At 37.4% G+C, this 21410-nt stretch overlaps 1 protein-coding gene across 1 annotated transcript; it reads left to right on the top strand.

The window, feature by feature from the left end:
* Nucleotides 1-6132: 6132 nt before the first annotated feature.
* LOC149375170 (uncharacterized) lies at nucleotides 6133-6546 on the top strand. Its single transcript, XM_089590110.1, has one exon. It carries the CDS (start codon nucleotides 6133-6135, stop codon nucleotides 6544-6546), a length of 414 nt encoding a protein of 137 aa, XP_089446236.1.
* Nucleotides 6547-21410: the final 14864 nt, after the last annotated feature.

Here is a 21410-nt window from a genome sequence, read left to right as displayed (position 1 = left end):
ATAACAATAGTATAAGTCGCCCCGGACTCAAGACTTCGACAGTATTTCTTCAGCACGCGGCCGTCGAATGACGTGCACGCCACCGCTTCCTCGTGGTCCTGGAAAACAAGGAGAAACGGTACCCCTAAGGGGCACCGAACCTCACAGGTTTCAACACCTCCACAGTATGGGTACCACCGCAAGGGCAAGGGGCCACGTTGTGAGACCACCCTTGCTCACACAGAGGCTTCGGTACGCCAAAATAAGCGTACGGATCAACAACGAGCCGCGTACCCAACTAAAACAAATTTTTTCTTAAACTTCAGAAACTCGGGCAACCGCACGGAAATATCAAAAATCGCACTTGCACCAGTCATAGTAAAATTTTTTTGCGTTGTGTGGAAACAACAAGGAAGAGTACCGGAAAAAATCAGCGAGTACACAGCCGGGAGAACAGCAATGAGAAAAGGAAAACCCAACAGAATCCCTTTGACATTCCCTCCTTGAATTCTGTCACATGAAAAGAAAGAAAAAAAAAAGAGACGGAAGGAGATAAGGTATAATTAGGGGAAATGAGTGAAGTATTGGTCCCAACATGACATACTGCTCACTACGGAAAGGCGCGATCATCAAATCATCTACTCCTCCAGGCTCATCCCAACCAAAATAGGGACAGACTGTAATACAAAGCGGTACCTTCCAAAGGTACAATAAACAAATACATACACAAATGTCGCAAGAATCGGCGAAAACAACGCTGTAAACATACAGACACGCATATACCTAACCCGCGACGTGGGAAAGAAAACATAATTTTGAGCAAAAAAAAGAAATTCCTAAGGAATAAGACTATTATGTACCTTATGTTTATAGCATACACATACATAGTGTAACAAATATAGATGTACATAAGTATAACATTAATATTATATGCAACGATATACCCTGAATGTAAAGACGGAGCCACACTCGCTACTTACCGTAATAACCAGTCAAGCCCTAATACTAGATTGCATTTAATGATTATTAGGAAAATATGTATTATGAATTGTATGGCATGGTCATTTGTATTTACACAGAACGTTAAAACAAAATAAAAATAAAGAAATAAAAATAAAATAAGAAGGAAGGTAAAATTTTTCTCTCTCTCTCGTAGTTGTTCTCTCTTTCCTTAATCAAGGGTAACCTAGGAACCTAGGATATTACGATAAATGGGAGTGAGAACGGGAAAAAAGGATAACTATTTCATGTTTTAGGGGTGAAATAGCGTTGGGGGCGGCTGCAGGATCGGTCGATATTTTTAAATGGGGGGCCCCACTTATACTAAATTTATATAGAATGTTTGCAGAAAGAAGAACCAGAAACAATGTCGCAAGAAATGAAAATCCGGGGAATTCTATGGCACTACAGCCAATACTTATCCAAGTACGGGGTGAGCAGCGACAAGAAGATCAACCGACGGGCAGTAACAAACAGTTACCATAAAAAACAAACAAACCTTAGCTAAGTTAAAAGTAGAGCCTTAAAACCTAAGCATTGACGATGTCTAGTAAAAAAAAAAAAAAAAGAATACGTATGTAATAATGATGATAATAAAATAAAAAATAAAAAGATTTTTGTCATGTTGTGTGGAAGACGCTGCGTTAAATGTAATGAATATAGTATAACACAAAAAAAAGGAAATAAAAAAAAAGGGAAATGAATACACAAAACAAAAGTTGTAAGTAAAATAAAACCGAAAGAAGGAAAACAATAATCATAATGAGGAAAATGAATATGTATGAAACAACTCAAAAAAAAAATTTTGTAAGTAAATAAGTAAATATTAAACTAGATGATAAGCAATAAATGGTAATTGAATAATCATCAATGAAAGTAAGACCCACAAGGGCATATTTATCAATTTATTATGTAAGAGGGAAGAGCGCAAACACAAACAATATATGTAATAACACAATTATAAACTTGCGGAAAACTAATCAAAGCCTGTAAAAGAAAAATTAACGAGGATATTCATAGGAACACCTCATTAATTTCTCTTATATGATTAGTATACATTACAACACGAACGACATGATACAAACACTAATTAAACAATCATTCCCGAGGTGGTACAGAAAAGAACGTTGTCGAGGGCGAAAACGAAGCGGCCTCGGACGTGTCACGTACAGTATGTATGGAACATACTACGTGGGATGAGCTTCAGCTATTAGTATTAGGAAGGAGCACAAGTGGGGGAAGAGAGAGCATAAAAAGGCCCGCAGCAGTGGCCACAGGGCTCTTGAACGTCGGGACTAGAAGGAGGTGAGTCGCGATAAGTCACCCGGGACCGCAAAGCGCCTTCCCTCAAGGAATATAGCAATAAAGTGATTGATTGAGTTTAACTGCCGCGTTGTTATTAAGCACCCCGAACCTTTAGAATCCTACGTAACAGTATAATAAGCAATTTAAATTAAAGGTTTAATTGCCGTAGCCATTTTATCTCGGAAACAAATATCTTTACACATATTATTAATAACAATGTTAAATTTATTGCATACACAAATTCACACGATTTTACTGTTAGTTTACATGTAAAGAACTAGTTATATCCAAATACAAATAATAGAATACTGTGCCTTCTGTACCTTATAAGGACACAAAATTGGAAACTAGAATCAAATCTACTCTAGCCCAATGGATAAGATACTTGGCTAAGAATCGGTTAGCCAAAGTTCAATCCACCTTAGAGGCTTTTTTTTCTTTTGTTTTATTTTTATATTAATTGTTGATGCGTTATTAAGTTTTTTGAATAGTTAAATTCAAGTAGAAATAATTTCTTTTATAAAAAGAAAAGCTTGTAAAAACCATTTGGTTTTACTTAAAAACCACATGGTGATTTGAGACAAAAACCACATGAAAACGGAGTGGTAAAACCACATGTTTTTATGTGGTTTTTTACATGGTTTTACTATGTGGTTTTTCGATATGGTTTTTTTCAAAAAAGTTGATAATCAAATGGCATAGATCTTACTATTAAGGCAAATTAAATAAATAATATTTGTATTTTATAATAAACCACCGACAGTAAAAAAAACCAGGGGGTATAAATGGGTCATGGGACCCACGGTAAGAACGAAGTTCTTTAAACATGACATGAGTATAAAAACACAATTTCTCAGGTAACAAGGGGGTCGCCAGACCCGTAGAAAGAACGAAGCTCTATAAACGTTAGTACTGCATTTATGTAGTTCACTAAACAAAAACTTGAAAAACGAATTAAAGAAAAAAATTAAAAAAATAGTTCAGTACTCACGATGGTTAAACTTCGTGAGTACTGTATTTATGCACGCCGTTCTCACGAAGTTCAACCATCGTGAGTACTGAACTATTTTTTTAATTTTTTTCTTTAATTCGTTTTTCAAGTTTTTGTTTAGTGAACTACATAAATGCAGTACTAACGTTTATAGAGCTTCGTTCTTTCTACGGGTCTGGCGACCCCCTTGTTACCTGAGAAATTGTGTTTTTATACTCATGTCATGTTTAAAGAACTTCGTTCTTACCGTGGGTCCCATGACCCATTTATACCCCCTGGTTTGTTTTTAATTTCTTGTTTTATTTTTTTTTTGTTTCTTGTTTTAATTTTTTTTTGATATTTCATTTTAATACATTTTTTTCATTTTTTTGTATTTCCTTCATTTAATTCCTTTTTTTATTTTCATATTTAATCTTTTTTTTTCATTCCCTTTTTTATTTTGTTTTTTTTTTATTCCGTTGCATTTATTCATGTCTTTTGTAATTTTATTTCATTTTATTTTCATATTTCATTTCATTAATTTTTTTTGAAATTTTTTTTTTCACTTATTTTTTTGCGATTTTATAGCTTATTAATGCAATTTTTATTTTATTTTCATATAATTACTCAATGACATTGTGCCATTATTTGTTTATCAAATTCAAAATAAGTACCCTTAAAAACCATGAAAATGATATGAAACTCGAATTATATTTATATAATAATTCATTTATAATTGATTTACTTTGAATTACTTTATTTATATAATTATGTGATAATGTAACATAATTTGTTTATCGAATTCGAAATAAGCGCCTCTAAAAACCATTGATATATTCTTCAACTCTATTCCACATGTTTTTTTTTTTTCTTTTTTTTTTTTTTTTTTTTTTTTTTTTTTTTTTTTTTTAATCAAGTATTTAGAAAACAAATACAAATATAATTTATCATGATTCGAATGAATTATCAGTGAATGCATGTAAAAATGGAATGTTATAGTTACGAACCACACCATAAGTACAAGAAATCAAGTTTCTATAGACGGCAGCGCTCGTAGCAGAGTGGGCTAGGTACTGGACTCACATGCAGGAGGTCGAGGGTTCAAAACTCTTTATTGGAAAATGTTTTTTTTTTTTTTTTTTTTTTTTTTTTTTTTTTAGAATTGTAAAAGAAAAAAAATTCAAAGTGAAATAAAAATTATTGTGAGAAAATAAAATTGGGAGTGTGAGGGAGAATGGTGGGCAAAGGTGTGTGGAAGAGTAACACGGCACGGTTGGCCGATATACATATATAGTGGGGAGAGGGGAAGTGTATAGAGAATAGTCGGTGAGGGGGACGGGGTGAGGGGGGGAAACTTGAGAGGAAAAGTAAACCACTTTCGTTTCAAAAAAAAAAAATCTGTCGGTTTTAAAATTCCAGCCCCCCGAGTAACGCGACATAAAGAACTTCGTTCTAAAAATATGAATGAAACCCGTATCCCACTTTAATTCTGTTTTTTGAACTGTTAAATATCGTGTAGTTCGGTATTTATTTTGTACAGTTATTTTATGAATTAATATAACTTGAAGAAAGAAAATCATCACTTTGAGTTGATATATCTTCCATCGGAACCTCTACAACTGGCAATTTTTTAAGAGACATAAAACCTATACGAACGAACAATTGACATAATAACTTTAAGATGGTTCAATCAATATAACATGTAATCGCCACCAACCTTTACCAAACAATTCTGTATCTATGCAAGCTCCATTGGGCAAGACAACAAGGCGTTCCAGATACGACACATTATCTGCGTAAGAAAATTAATAATTGTGACATATGACATTCTTTATTTCGTACATAAAAAATTATAACCATGAAAATTATAAAAAAACAAAATAACACACTATGTGCTCACGAAGGATCTACCAAGTGTGTGTGATAGGTCCACGAAGTACCTGCTAAGTGCCTGCTATACACCGACCAAGTGTCTACAAAGTGTCTTGCTCCGAGCTGATCGTGTGGGTAGGATAGGGGGTGGTGTCGCCCTCTATATACATGAGTCGATCCCATGTAGAGTTGTCTGTCATTTGACTTACTCGGATACGTATACCAAAAGACCTGAGTACCTATTTGTCACGCTTCAGCTGCGCTGTGCTAAGGTTTTACTCGGAGTGGTATATCACCCCCCCCCCAAGGGTGGCTACTGGTCAGATGTTGAGGATGCGCTGATGAATTGTAATGTAGCCTACGACTCGGCTGTATTACTAGGAGATTTTAACATCCACTGGACATCCAATACTACTACTCGCCGTATTCTGCGCGGTTCCTTAACTGCTTGTGGCCTTGAGCCGCTGCAATATTCACCTACTCATCACTCCGGAGAGTCTCACTCGACTATAGATTACATTTGTGTTAGCGATATTGAACATGTTAACAGTCGAGCGCAGGTATTTTACCCTGCAATCTCCAAACATGACTTGCTGCTGGCCTCATTGTCGCTTGAAGTACCTCAAATTACTCGGCAACCAATCACCCGACGCTCATTTCGCGAGTTCAACTTGGATAATTTTTAGCGTGACTTTCGCGACATTGATTGGAATGAGTTGCACCGCCACGTAAACGTTGATCACAAAGTCGAATTCCTAAGAGAGTCGCTGGTGCAGTTATACGATGTCCACGCGCCCTACAGAAGATTATACCCGAAAAACAAGCGCTCACCTTGGCTGTCTGGCGCACTGCGATCCCTAATACGCGCTCGTAATAGAGCTTGGAGCACCTACAGGCGATACAGGAGAGTATCTGACTACTCTGCCTATAAGCGACTCAGAAATGAGGTAAAGCTTAAAACACGTGATGCCATATCTTCTTACTATTCGGCACAGTGTGTGAGCGAGATGGGAGCCTCTTCGAGGGATAGGAGCCCTGTCACCCTGCCGGAGAGCTGCGACGAGCTCAATAAGCACTTCGTGGGCCTGGGCTGCGGCGTGCCGCTGACTGATGCCCGTCCATTTGCGCAAATTTCACCTGACGACCACTTTTATTTTGCTCACGTCTCACCAGAAAGTGTCTTGAGGGCAATTAACTCGGCGAAGTCAAACGCAATCGGGCCCGATGGTGTCCCTGTTCGCTACTTGAAGCACTGCCTTCCAACGATACTGCCTGTACTGACCCACATCTTTGACTGCTCGCTGCAATCTTACAGGTTTCCTGAAGCGTGGAAGCTGGCTCTCGTTCGTGCTATATCTAAGCATAAGCTGCCTACCGAGATGAGCCATTTACGGCCTATTAGTATACTCTCGGCTGCTTAAAAAATATTTGAATCGGTGGCAGCTGAGCAGATGCTCCAGTTTATCAGGCATGCTGATCTTCTGGACCCCTTCCAATCGGGATTCAGGGGGCACCACTCTGCTCATACCGCGCTCCTGCATATTGTCAGCGATATCCGGGAGGCAGCTGACAGTCTATTACACAGTCTATTACACTGTTGGTGGCTGTTGATATGTCGCAGGCCTTCGATCGCGTCAATATCGGACTCGTCGTGGAGAAGCTACCGAGAATGGGCTTTTCTGACTCATCGTGTGCATGGGTCACGTCTTACCTGAGTGGCCGGCGGCAGGTGGTTGTAGGCGATGGAGGGGAAAGGTCGGCCCCTCTGACTCGAAACTCTGGGGTCCCTCAAGGTAGCGTGCTGGGTCCGCTGATTTTCTCCCTCTATATCAATGACGCGCCATTTGTGCTCAGGCACTGTAAATACCATATCTACGCCGATGATTTGACACTCTACATCCATGGTCGCCTCTGCGATTTGCCTCTCTTTATGACACGTGTTAATGAAGATCTTCATCGATTTAAGCTTTGGGCGGATGGCTCTGGCCTTGAAATAAATCCAACAAAGACTCAGGCGGTGTGGTTTGGCACAAGGGGCTTCATCTGCCGTATTGACTTGGCTAAATTGCCGGTGGTCCGTCTTGGAGGCAACGTTGTGGAGTACAGGGACACCATCAAGATACTTGGTGTCACCCTCGATAGCACTCTGTCTTGGACGCAGCAGACGGTCGAGACCTCGAGAAAGAGTTTTGCGGCTCTCTCACGGCTGCGCAAATGTGGTGATTCTCTTGTGCCTGGGATGCGCCTGCTGCTGGTCAAGTCACTCATGTTTCCGTACTATGAATACTGACTGAGCACATATCTCCGGCATATAAGAATCTTGGGCTTATGCCTTACGAGACTCGACGTAACTACTGCATTATCTACCTACTTGGCTCCATCCTGAGGTCTGGAGAGCCGTGCTATTTGTCGGAGGGTTTTTGTTTCCGGTCCATCACTGCCTCCGGCTCTAAGAGCGCATCTTCGCTGGACCTCATCATCCCCTGGGCAAGAACAGACTTCTTCAGGGACTCCTATCGGGTCTGTGCTGCGCGGCTATGGAACAATTTGCCAATGGAGGTTCGAGAGCAACTATTTGCGCCCTCCTTCAAGAAATCGGTCGCAGTAGCATTGCTCCTTGCTGTTCCTGCCTAGTCCTTAGTTCTTAGTTCTTGTGAAAATATGACCAACAATCTGTGATTTGATGATGACAATGTGATCCCAATGGCTGTGAAGTGATCTTTAACATTTGACTTCTGTTATGCCTATGTGCCTATCTTTGTATTTTCTTTATTTAGTTATTTATTTATTTATTTTTTTTAAGTGAAACTTCTTATGGCACGTTGTGAATTTTTTCGAGCGACACGAAATTTCTGAGCCCCCCACCACTCCAGGCGCTCTCTCTCTCTCTCTCCGCGTCCCCCTTGCCGCCACATGCTATACTAGCAGTGCATCCTTGCCACTCCAGCCGCTCTCTCTCTCTCTCTCTCTGCCGCGTCCCCCTTTCCGCCACATGCTATACTAACAGGCATCCCTACTACTCCAACTCCAGCCGTGAGACAGGTACCACACTTAGCTGTCAAGTATCGTGTAATTACTTTCTATTTCTTTGTTGGACCGTGTAATACGTCGGGCTACCAAAAGCTTTAAGCATTTAGCCCCAATACAATAAAATTCAATTCAATTCAAGTGTCTACAAAGTGCCTGCCAAATAGCCGCCAAGTAATCGGAAAGTATCCACCAAATATCTGCCGAACGCCTATTGAATACTCGCAAAATGAGAAACAAGCGCCTGCTAAGTACCCGCCACATGCCTACCAAGTACCAAAAAAGTATTCTCCAAATTCCCTGGAACTAGTCACTAATGCATGCCAAGTAGCCGGGAAGTACCTGTCAACTACATAGGATGTATCCGCCAAGTACCCACCAAGTCCGTAGTACTCACCAAGTACTCACCAAAAGTGCCCGGAAAGTACCCACAAAGTGCCCCGGAAATACCACTAGTGCAAACCAAAAGCCAAAATGTAATTCGTACTCACATGGATATAATATATGGCTGATCGTGGGTCGTGGACGATCACGACTGCACTCTGGTACGAAAAACAGCTAACTGATACAATTTTTCAGATATAAACTGTATCACATGTAGTTCTGTAAAAAAAATGCTTTGTAAGTTAAATATATTTTTTCTAAATAATAAGACGGCCTTATTATGTTTAAGAAAATAGAATAGATGATAGTTTTATAACCCAGTAATCCATTGTAATTTGCACGAATATTGGTGCCATGTATTTCTTTTTCTTCCTCCTTTGCAATTGCACGTTTTAAAGCACGATGTCTCTTGACCCTTTCCTTACCTAATGGCAACGATTGTTTCACTGTCTCACTCATTTTACAAAAAAAAATTTTTTTCAACTATTCAATGAAAATGCAGAGAACCCTTAACATGTCAGTTAATTATTTTACACACACTGCTCCGAAATGGCTGTCATTCGCATTAGTTGTATACCTATACATACATATATATATATATTGTAGCTACAGCTTTTTTTTTTACATTCATCATCGCCCCCTAAGGGACTCAGACATGGCGATTTTGACACTATAAAGTGTATTTAGCCATACGTTGGTTAATTAACGGTAGGTGTGAAACGGTAGGAGAATCGGTAGGTTGTAATGAAGCTCAAATTCCCTCCAGAAAAAAACCTCATTTATTAATGAAAATTTTTGTCCAGAGTGGGATTTGAACTCCGGCCATCAAAATCTGTAGGCAAACACGCTATCGACAGAGCCATCATGTGGCGTAGCTACAGCTACATCATAATAAAGAGTGAGACGGAAGATACCTAGGTAGGCTTCCCACCTAGTCCCTACCAATTCCACCGTTACAAAACCTACTTTGGGCCTACCTAGCCCCCCTATAACTAACGAGGCAGCCTAGTTAAATGTCTGATCTGGACGGTACGGGTGACGAGAGTACACGGACTGACGGAAAGTGACGGGTGACGGACAGCCACTCGCTGACGACAGTGTAGTATTCTTTATCCCAATACTCATACCTAATTTAATGACGATCTCGTACGGACTCCTACGGGAATCGCCGTAATGTTCCATTTGTTACGTACAAAGACGGAAGCAGACATGATCGTGACAGATAAATCATCTGTATGGAAGATTACGGACATCGCTTTTGTTTTTGCGAAATCTTGAAGAATTTTGTACACGGACGCCAAACGGAGGAGTCTGAATATACACTACCCTAACTAGGACCTCACATGCGCCTAGATAAGTTTTCTGCTCGGGCTATCCCTTCACGAGGAACGTGGCACGTTGAAAAAGCACATGTGAAAAATCACAGAGGTACTTGCCCGAAAAGTTGCATCGGAAATCAAACCACGGTCTCCCGCAAGCCGATCCACGAGCCGTGGTGGGTAAGTTACCTAAGGTAACTTACTTAGTTTGTTACATGTAAGATATCTGTTCCACGACCTAGCCGACTGACCCACCGCCCACCGCGCGCTCATTCCTGTAGCTGCTACGTTCTTACCTATAGTGCCTAGAAAGTGCCCGGGAAATGCTTGCTACGTTTAACGTAAAAGGTAATCTAATACCTGATGTCTGACTGCGTGATCCGAGTAGTCTGTTTACTTTTTAGCCGATTGTAATTATTTTTTATACATGAACTGCACTCACCACTTGTACGTAGTACGGTGACAGGAAACCACTTTTTACCCCATCTAGCGGATGTTGCAGAGCCTTCAACTCTTACATTAGTTGAGGCAAGGATGCTTGAAGATTTTGTCTGTGTCTCCCAATAAACTAATGTAAACATAACTTCACTTTGCACGATTTCTTTATGATAGAAGTTTTATTTGTATTTGTATTTTGTTTTTATTACTTCCTTATTTTGTGTATGTCGTAATAAATTTTTTATTGTCACTCCGTCAGTTTGTGTTGATGGTTAATTATTAACTGAAGGCAGATGTACATTAACCAAACATTTAATTACCATGACATTTTCAAGCTTTTTTTTCGATACACTGTTAAGTATATGAATATTTTAAATAGATTTTGAGTAATATTAGATGAAATAATTATATAGTATTTATAGCATTGTTAATTGTATTATTTTAAAGCATGCAAGTGTGTATGATAAATAAATGGTTTTTAGTTACATGAGCAGTGTCAGCTGTAATATACTTAGGTTGTTGTAATTTATGTTTGGAAGAAGTTTCCAATAATTAAGGTTTTTTTAAATCTACATAAACAAAACTAAAAATCTTATACAAATTATATAAACAAATATAATCGTCATTCAGAATATAAGTAAAAAGAGTCATAAATAAAAATTGTTATGTCAAATTATTTTACATTGACCTCTTCCATCTAAATTGCGCTATGTATATTTTTTATAAAAACGTCGCGCTTATTTTTAGAGTGAAAATCGCTGGAGTGCGAAAAACTTTGTCAATTAAAAATTACAAAGCAGTGAAAAAAGTTATCCGCTTCGGCCAGGAGTCGAACCTGGGCCTCCTTCTTGCCGGGAAGGTGCGTTAACCTTTTCGCACTCCAGCGATTTTCACTCTAAAAATAAGCGCGACGTTTCTATAAAAAATATACATAGCGCAATTTAGATGGAAGAGGTCAATGTATAATAATTTGGCATAATACTTACCCATCGATTAATAAAATCAATATCTATCATATCGGCGTTTGACCTAAAGACACGCCTAAGCAGAGCAGTGGAGAAGGGTGTCCGCCGAGGCTTCGGTGGCAAAGTTGGTTAACTCACCTTCCCGGCAAGAAGGAGGCCCAGGTTCGACTCCTGGCCGAAGCGGATAACTTTTTTCACTGCTTTGTAATTTTTAATTGACAAAGTTTTTCGCACTCCAGTGATTTTCACTCTAAAAATAAGCGCGACGTTTCTATAAAAAACATACATAACGCAATTTAGATGGAAGAGGTCAATGTATAATAATTTGACATAATACTTACCCATCGATTAATAACATCAATATCCATAATAAAAATTGTTACTTGAAGAGACTCAAAACCTTTTATATTATTTCTAATGGAGTTGTTATGATCTTACACCTTCTTATACTTACAGATGTTAAAGGTGATGAAACTTTCTTCTGCACTGCTCAGCGGTTAAAAAATAATCGATTTCGTTCATACAGTTTTCTACATCAGACCAGAAGAATTTTGTATTTTTTGACGAAGCAAATACTTCTGTCTTTTCTTTGAGTACATTGATTATGCTACAAAAGTATCTAGTGATTATTGAAAATACAACGAGTATTGTCAATTGAAACTATTAAGGCGGATGTGGAAGTGGTCAAAGTTTTACAAATATTTGTCACATAAAGAAGATGATATGAAATGGTAATACATGTAAATTACTATTTGTGCGATTTTTTCAATGATTCTTGTGAAATGAGTAGTTTAAAATTGTGTATTTTGTTTATAGGCTTGCTGTAAAGTGCATTGGCTTGTGATAGAAATGGCAGAAATTTTGCAGTTGGAGTGTGCAAAAACTTTGCTGAGCAATACAGACAAATTTGAATTAGATACAAGAAAAAATGACACAAACGTCTGCTTACAAAAAATATCTTGTACAAAAGAGTTATATGACATGGTTGAAAACATTTCATCCGTCGTTTCTGTTGCTGGAGTCTTATTACCAGTTTTAAACAAAGAAACCCAATGTACAAATAGTGATTTAATTCCTGTGCCATCAATGGAAGAAAACTTGCGCAGTTTGGCTCTTGGAGTAGCTTCAAGAAAATGCATTTGCCTGCAAGGTGCAGTTGGCTGCGGTTAAACAGCCATCGTTGAATACCTGGCCAAAATAACTGGACACTGGCCATCCAATTTCATTAAAGTACAGCTTGGGGATCAAACTGACTCATAAATGTTGCTGGGAACTTACAGATGCACCGACCAGCAAAGCAAGAGCGCTGATCTGCTCGGTGGATACAAGCCTGTCGACTTGAAGATCCTCATTTCTCCCATTCGCGAGGAATTCGAGATCCTGTTTCGCTCATTCTTCGCGGTCGAGCCCAACAAAAATTCCTGGAACACATTGACACTTGCCTCACCAAAAGCAAATGGAAGACCCTCGTTGCGCTGATGAATACCAGTACGAGTGCTGCTTTGAAGTGACTCAGGTCAAAGGTTTCAAGCATCAGCGAGCCGGATGACAAGAGCCGCGAGACTTTAAGAAAGTGGGACCAGCTGGCTGCCAAGCTGAGAAAGCTGGCGGCTCAAGTGAAGAGGCAGCTCTCGTTGGCCTTCGCCTTTATGTAAGGGAGCTTAATTAAGGCTTTGAAAGAAGGTCACTGGGTCCTGCTCGACGAGATCAATCTCGCCAACGCCGAGACTCTGGAGTGCCTCTCCGGTCTACTCGAAGGCTCGTCGGGCTCCCTGTCTCTGCTGGAACGTGGCGATCAAGAAGCCATAGCACGCCATCCCGATTTCACCATATTCGCCTGCATGAACCCGGCGACCGACGTTGGCAAGAAAGAACTGTCCGTTGGCTTGCGTAACCGATTCACCGAGTTCTACGTGGACGAGCTGACCGATCACGTGGACTTGCAACTCCTCGTCGGCTCGTACCTAGAAGAGTTGAACCTACCTGCCGCTAAACAGGAGGCCATCGTCAAGTTCTACTTGAACGTGCGCCAAGAAGCCACGTGGACTCTGTTCGAAGGTACCGCGCACAAGTCGCACTACAGATTGTGGTGAATCCTTTTCTTTCGTCTTTCTGTTTGCTCTCTTTTCTGCCCTCTTCAAAAGTATGATTTGAGCATACCATTTTTTTGGCTTTATTCAAAAAGTTTCTTGTAATAACTACTGTATAATATAATTAAAGTTAAAGTTCCCATATCCATATAGTATTTGTACATCAGCATATAAAGCATTATAAGAAGCTCCAGTTTTATATCTCTTGGAGGTCGATTGCTTAACTCATAATTATAAGATTATGATTTGGCTCTTAAAATATTTTAAAATAAATTTTGTTATGAGGTAACAGGTACTACCTATTTTTTCATCACCTATACTAAGATATGTTCTTGCTGTTACATGATATGATATGTTATCTTTGAAATATTCATGCAGTTACATCTGTGGCATGGCTTCAAAACATAACAGCATAAGGAGCAGACAATGTTTACCTTGTAACATCCAACCTTCAATTTACCGTAGTATAGTATAGCAGACGCTCGTGCGTGCACACATGGATATATCTATGTATACTTACCAAATAAGCTTAATGACAATGTGGCAACGTCGCGAGTTCATGCGGGCGCGCCATACCCTTCCAACCCCATTTAGGGGTAGTTTGGAACGTATTTTCAATCGCCTCCCATTTGAAAGCTATTTGCCCCAAAAAATTAATTCAAACGAGGTTCGGTTCAGAAAAAATTTCTCTACACGCTGTTCCCGAGAAATGCCACCGTTACAAATCATGCTGTATATATTTTAGACGCCATGATGGCTCTTCTGCAGCAGTGCTGCATGCGGTAGAGCTTGAGGCGAAACATTCTCATAGTCGAGTGGGCTGATGTCCACCCTTTCGCTGTTGCTTTTTTGCAGTTCTAGGTTCGAACCAACACTGTGATGGGTTTTTTTCTTTCATAATAAATATTAGTCCATTTAATTTTTTTTTTATTGATAACTCAAACATTGTAGTTATAATTGCTGTTATTACTGTTTTTTGTTATTTTTATATTTATTATTGTTATTATTGCTGTTGTTATTATGATTATTACTATAATTTTGATTCTATTATTATTGTTATAATTATTAGAATTATTATTTTAAACTAATTGATCAGCCGGAAAATAGCATACACAGAATACCTTGACCCTGCCAATGTGTTGATCATAATTTTTAGTTAGTCTTATATTAAGTAATTAAATAATAGCTTATAGGTCAGGCACAGTTGTTAAGTTAAGTTAAGTTAACTTAAGTTACAGATCATCTTATGTTAATTTTAAAAAGTGTGTAAGTTGTAGCTTAACAAAATGACAAAGATGTTTCTCAGCACTAGAAGAAGTTTTCCTCATAAAGTTCTTCTTAGTTAACTTGTTTGTAAAATATCATAGATATATTCACGATGTTTATATCTAATGTCATCCCAGCGTAAACCTGAATTTGTTTATTATGATAGTTTACAAGATTTACAGGACAATGATTTAAAAAAACTGAAATTCAAGACTAGTTGTTGTGTTTTGTGTTATGTTTTAGGGATAGTTACAAGAATAGGTGTGATATCGATATCAGATTTGGGATTGCTTTGACATCAATTTGTAATGAGGACTGAAAAAATTTTAATGACATTGCATGAAAGAGCTTTCAAAAGTTCCTAATAGCTATCTTTGTTGATTTAGCGACCTTTTTATTTTAAAAGAACGATCATCTGCTGTACAATAAGTGACTGAAGTTATAAGGACGTTTTTTGCGGTAAATATGCATATACTTGGGTGGAAGCTTCCCCAACTTTCTGTCAGTGTGATATACTACCACCTTTCATTTCAACATTTAACTGGCTGGAAATGTTCATACTAGTTTAATTGTATTATTAAACAAAAGACCGAAACGTCACGTACGACATCTGTAATCAAAATATTATAAACTGAAGTCGAAATCAGTGTATGCCAATGTTTTTGTACAAAAGTGCTTTCAGCACTTGACTAATTAGTATAGCTAGAGCACTTAAACTATGAAGAAATGTAAGCAATAAAATGTAGCGAAAAGGATACATACATGTTTCTTTTTGGCGAACGTGCAGTATACAACATTTTACGATTTGGCAAAAGATAAACTCAAAAATACACTTTTAAAAAGTGAAGTTTTTTCATTGTCATCATTTTAAGAAAGCAAATTTTATTTTTAGTTTTTTGAAAAAAAGGGACACTAAAAAATGCAACTTTGGAAAGTGTAATTCGTCAAACTTACTTGTGTAAAAATCGAAATTTGGTTTTTACATTTCTGAAAGTACAGTATATCCACTACTTTGACAATAGTGAAATGTGAAAATTCTCAAATTAATTTAAAAGTGTAAAAGTCAAAGTTGATTATTTTGTGGAGCGGAAATCATTAAGTAGTTAGATGCACACTATCGTAGTATAAAAAATGTTAAGATATACACCTTTATTACATTTATAACGTATCGAAATACATAAAAAAGTTTCAATTGCAGTATAGAATTCAAAAATGTAAGAGCGTTTACAAACATACATTGACATTACTGGATTAAATATTTATAAAATAACTAAACTTCCACGCAATTATAATTTACGCTTACTATATGTTTGTTACACGATTTACTACGGTAATCAATATTTTAATTAACGTTATGAAAACAACAGAAGTACAAAATCTTTTACAGTAACAAAAAATTTAAACATTTTTCACAATAAGCGTTTTATGGTTATTAGTTTTTATATTACAATAGCTTCTGCTTTGCGTTTTTGATTATTATCTCTAGTAGTTTTGAATACTTTCAATCTCAACAAAATTTTTAGAGCCTTAATCCAATGTTCATAACATGCATTATTTTTATCAAACTACTTAGGAAAGTATTCACTTTTAATTTTTTATACTACATCAGTTAAAGAAACAATTAGTTCTCTTTGATGACAAAATCTCATATGATGTCGATCAAATGCTTGTAACTGACAAGAAATTAGGCCTTGCTTAAGTATGTTAGTATTTTTTACATTATGTATGAAGTCCGTCATTCATGACTTGTTAATCTTGATTTTTCTTAAAAATTTCCTCATAATCGTGACATTTGCTCTTTCGTAAAGCACTTTTTTCCGTGTAACCACTTATGTAGGAATAATAGCATTTCTCTCATACTAGCCTTTGTTTTAAAAGTCTACTACTTCTGCTGAATCTATAAGTGAAAGTGTTTCCATCATTTCAGCTACCTGAAGAAGCTCTTCTACTTCTTGCATTTTAGCTAATTCAATTGCATCAGGTTAACTATTTGCAGTAGCAGCCAATGATTCTGCATTTTCATTATGTGAGTCATTCTTATTTGAATTGACTAAGGAATGGGCTTATTTTATTTTTACATTATCTCATTAATGCTTATCATTAAAACCAGTATAAATAATGTGTCTGAAAATAGAATAGTACATACGACGAGGTGAATTTGGATTGAAGCCATCCCTTTCTTAACATCTCGAATTAGTATGTTCGACACTATTTTGGTTGCAAAAACCAGTTGCTAGTCCAAAGTCCGGATCGTTTCAATTTTTTTATTGTCGCATGTAACGCATGTATTGTCCATGTTCTGGACCATTCCACAAAATATTCCAGGCATTATCGAACTTCTGGGTTAAATCGTAAGAGTGGTCGCTTTTGTGTTTCAATATTCCGTAGTCTGTATGAACTACAAGCATCAATTACAGTGCTTTTGAACCATTTTTTTGAACTTTCCATTTTTTTGAACAAACTCAGCTGACTGGTCCCAAGTATCAGATATCAACCCATTTTCATCTCCTTTTTTAGCAGCTTCACCAGCCGTTTTAATAGCGACAGCTATTCATCCACTCAAAAGTTGGAGAGCTAAACTTACTACGTACATTCTAAGTTATTCGTATCTAAGTGAGTATCGTTTAAAAATATTAGTGAATTTGATGTAATAGTTAATAGAATCTACTTGATAAGTTTCGAATAAGTCATCGTAAGACATCATAACTTTGTTGTGCACAAAAAATATATGTATATATATATATGCGTTCTCAACTAATAAAGCAATCATTTGATGAAATGAGGCCGATTAAAAGCAGCAAAAATTTGTTTACCTTCATGCTCAAAAAACGAACTGTCAATGCTTACTTTTAAAAGCTTATTAAACAGTGTCTGATTTTAAGGTCCTTGGTTGCAAACAATAATTTTAACAATTGCCCCTATTTTAAACTAAGCATTTTACGTATAATATTTCACGTATAAGTTGTAAAATTCTTGTTACTGGATTACCTCATTATATTTTATTTTATCAACATCATGCAGAGACAAGTCATATGTATACAAAGGGACGTAACACGGTCAGGTTATTTTTATAAATCTTTTATTCTTACATATTCCAATTGAGCGCTCGCTTATAGATTATACATTAAAGATTCTTAGTCGAATTATTCTGCCGCTAAATTTATTTACTGTTCACCTTTATCAAAGACTTAACGTTCAATATTGAGCTTATTTTCACTATCTTCGTGTGTACCCAAATGTTCTACTTAGACCATAAGCCCAGCCATAGAGCCAGCGATGACAAAAGCAGCGGTGGCATCTGTATCGAGACGAGCTGGTGTGCCGTGGCCAGGACGAGCGACTCAGTCATCACCGATGTTCCTAACCTCGTGGACAACTCAGATGACGATCGCCTACAATTGACGATAACGACAAACCGCCGCCACCACAACCCCCAGCCCCAGCTCTAACACGACCTCGTTCGCCGGCCTGATGGCTGTCTCGTCTACTCCCCGATTATTCTAAGCAGTGCGTTCGTACACGCCGTCTCCACAACTTTCTAGTCCTTCTAAGCAGCAGTGCATACGCGCACGCTGTAATCTCATCATTCTGGTCCTGCTAAGAGGTGGTGCGTTCGCGCATGCCATATCCTTGTCCATCTTCTCATTTTCCTAGTTTTTCTGAGTGACTGTGCATTTGTGCATGCTGCGTTCTCTTTCCACAAGTCAAATCTTTTACCTGCGGCTGCATTTAGATCGTGCACATCACGTTATTAGTTTTTATCCCACGGAAGTACACTAGTGGGACAAGCGCGCGAGTTACATTCTTACCCGACTGTCTAAAAGTAAAATGTATCGTATTGCATCTCTTACGTCTTTAAGTTACGTATCGGTAACATAATTACTTTTTATTCATGGGTCTTTATGTAAAGTTTTCTTGTTACCGTTAACGTCTCAAATATTGATAATTGAATTAGAGTACTGTACATATTGTAATTTGATGTGGGAGCATTTAATTCAAACGATATCCACTAGATAGGGTACAAATGAATATGTAAATTAAAACTGATTTTTCCATGAGCATTAGGCATGAACCAAATTAGCTTTAAACATGATAGTCTCGTCAGCCGTGTCACTAATTGGTGATCCACTGTGAGCATGGTTGAAAAACGCATGGTGAGAAAGGCCGGGCCAGTCGGGGGTCACGTGATACAGGATACCGGGTTCGCGACGGCAGGAGAGCGCGCCCCGAGCAGTGAAGGACCCGAAAATCTATTCTGGAATCGACACAAGTTGTGACGGCAGGGATGCGCCTTTCAAGTAGTGAAGGTCGGAGAGTGCTGGCAAGACGGAGCCTGCGGGAGGTTGAGATTTTCTTGGTGGAAAGCCCTATTTAGTTGACTTCATGCGAGCCGATTTTTTTCTTGTAAGTTTATCATAGCAGTTATTGATATTATTTAAAATTTAAAAATTGCCTGTTATTTAATTTACTATTTCTTGCTGTCAATAAGGTATAATCAGAACAAACATTTGTCAGAAGGAGAAAATTGTTTAGAACATTAGACAAATATTAGAATGAATACGAGGTTTAAATGCATATTTTTGTAGTATAAGTGTGATATGATTGTGACACTTTTACTTCTAACAAAAGACCATGTTTCTTATTTTTATAGCTTTGACAAATCATAGTCAGAATCTTTCAAAAGTTGCTCATTACAACTGAAAAAAATAAAAGTTCCTTTTTCTTAAATTGCCCAAGTTCAGACAACTGTTATCACAATTTTCTAAAACTATCTCGATTCAAATGGTTATTTGAAGAGAAGTTTTCTTTTGTTTCGATGAGGTTAGTACTTAGACAGAGAGATCAGAAGTGAGATCTATCTATCTATCTGTGGCTTGGTTGGCAGTAATACTTATCAAGGAATCTCTGGTTTATGATGGATTATAGTTAAAAACATACATCATTTTAAAGAATTAATGGCTGATGACATCCAAATTGAAAATTAGAATCTTTTATTTTGTTTAAAAAAAAAATTGAAAAGAGTAGCAAAGATAGTCGTTTTAATACTCACGATTGATAGGCATCGTTTATGTGAGCTGTAGTGTTACGAAGACTCTCTCAGAGTTATCGAGAGCATATTTCCTGTGGATCCTAGGAGCATGGGGTAACAAGCGTAGATGCTTGATTTCATGTTGTCCTTGCGTATTTTAAGTTGTTGAATAAAAGCCCTGGTAGAAACGTTACTACATAAACTGGCTAGAAACTTGTCAATATGTTATAAGCCCATTGATGCATGTACGTTGATACATTAATTTATGTACGTAGCCAGTTTATGTAGTAATTTTCTACCAGGGAAACTTTATTTTTTAAGGTCAACTTATTTTCCACAAATTAAATAAACCCACTCATCAAATATAAATAATTTATCACGATTATAAGTTTGAATTATTTCGACTCGATGGAGCTCATACCCCTACCACATCATTCATTTTTATTGTACGGTATAAACCTAAAGTTTGTACGGGGGAAGAATGTTTCAGATCAACCAAGCATACGTTTTAAAGTGAAGTATGTGAAAGTTTTTCTATCTTGTATGTGCAGTAAAATAAGAAAAATGCGTTCGAATAAAAATGACGACCGTTGTCATGTTAAAAAAGATGTTGTTGATTTAAGATAAAAAAGACGTTCAGTGTGTGACCAACTTCCCTGAAGTGTCCAGTTAGTCAAATTTGCTGGAAACGTCAGTCAAGAAAGAGTTTAGCTCACCGGTCCTTTGTAGGACGATTAAATGTTGAACTACCTTGCCAACAAGTATATTATAACCAAATAAAGTTGACAAAAAACAGCCCTTAGGTCTCACAAAAGTTTCAACAATGCTTATAGTTGCAAGAGAGCGAATGATAAAAAAAAGTCCAAAGTTTTCCAATGTATACAATTTTAGGTGTCAAAAAACTGACGCAAAACATTTATCCAGATTGAAACATCAGTGTGATAAGTGACTAATAAAGAATTCATTAAGAGAGAGATCAGCTTTCCATTACAATCCTGATAGTAATCACTTTAATCTTTCAGTTTTTTAAATAGGTATAATATTATGTATTTGTATTCATTGTGGTAATAAAAAATAAAGAAATTAAGCTCTAGGATATTGTTGCTTTGGTAATAAAGTTATAAGATTGGAAAAAACTATTCTTTAAATGTATATTTCTTATAAGTTTTAAATTTTTACATTTTTATCAAATAGCTCTTTTTATTTATTATAACGCGAGGGAGTGCAAATCAAAGGCTCTTAAGGGCCAACAATTATTTTGTGGCGTAAGGAATGCACGGTACTTTTCAGCATCATTATATTTTTTTACTTTTTACAGCTTTTGCCCAAATAAACTGCACGAATTATTCCAAAAAGACATGTTTTTGATGATAAATTTTTTGTTCTGAGAAGTATCAAGAATAAATATAAAATTTTCAACTGAAAACTTTTTTCATGACGTGTCAACACACTACGATGTTCCATTTAGTGAGTCTCGCGTGAAGCTGAGGCGGGGGGCCGCGTTAGTATTCTATATATATAATCTAATCCCTTAAGTACGTTGAGTCATTATATTTATTGATACAAGCGCGCAGTGGCTCAGTCAGCTAGGTCGTGAATTGGTACGCGGGAGACCGTGGTTCGATTCCCGGCCAGTGCGACTTTTCGGGCAAGTACCTCTGTGATTTTTCACATGTGCTTTTTGACCACGCAATGCTCCTCGACGAGGGTTTAGGCGACCTTCTCGCAGCATAATTGCCTAATTTCTCCCTATCCCCCTCCCAGTAA

Source organism: Copidosoma floridanum, unplaced genomic scaffold (assembly GCF_036245765.1).
Source record: "Copidosoma floridanum isolate Cflo_tuat_1 unplaced genomic scaffold, Cflo_Japanese_pri ptg000011l, whole genome shotgun sequence".
NCBI lineage: Eukaryota > Metazoa > Arthropoda > Insecta > Hymenoptera > Encyrtidae > Copidosoma > Copidosoma floridanum.
Note: the sequence above shows the minus strand (reverse complement) of the source record. Positions and strands in the feature narration are given on the sequence as shown.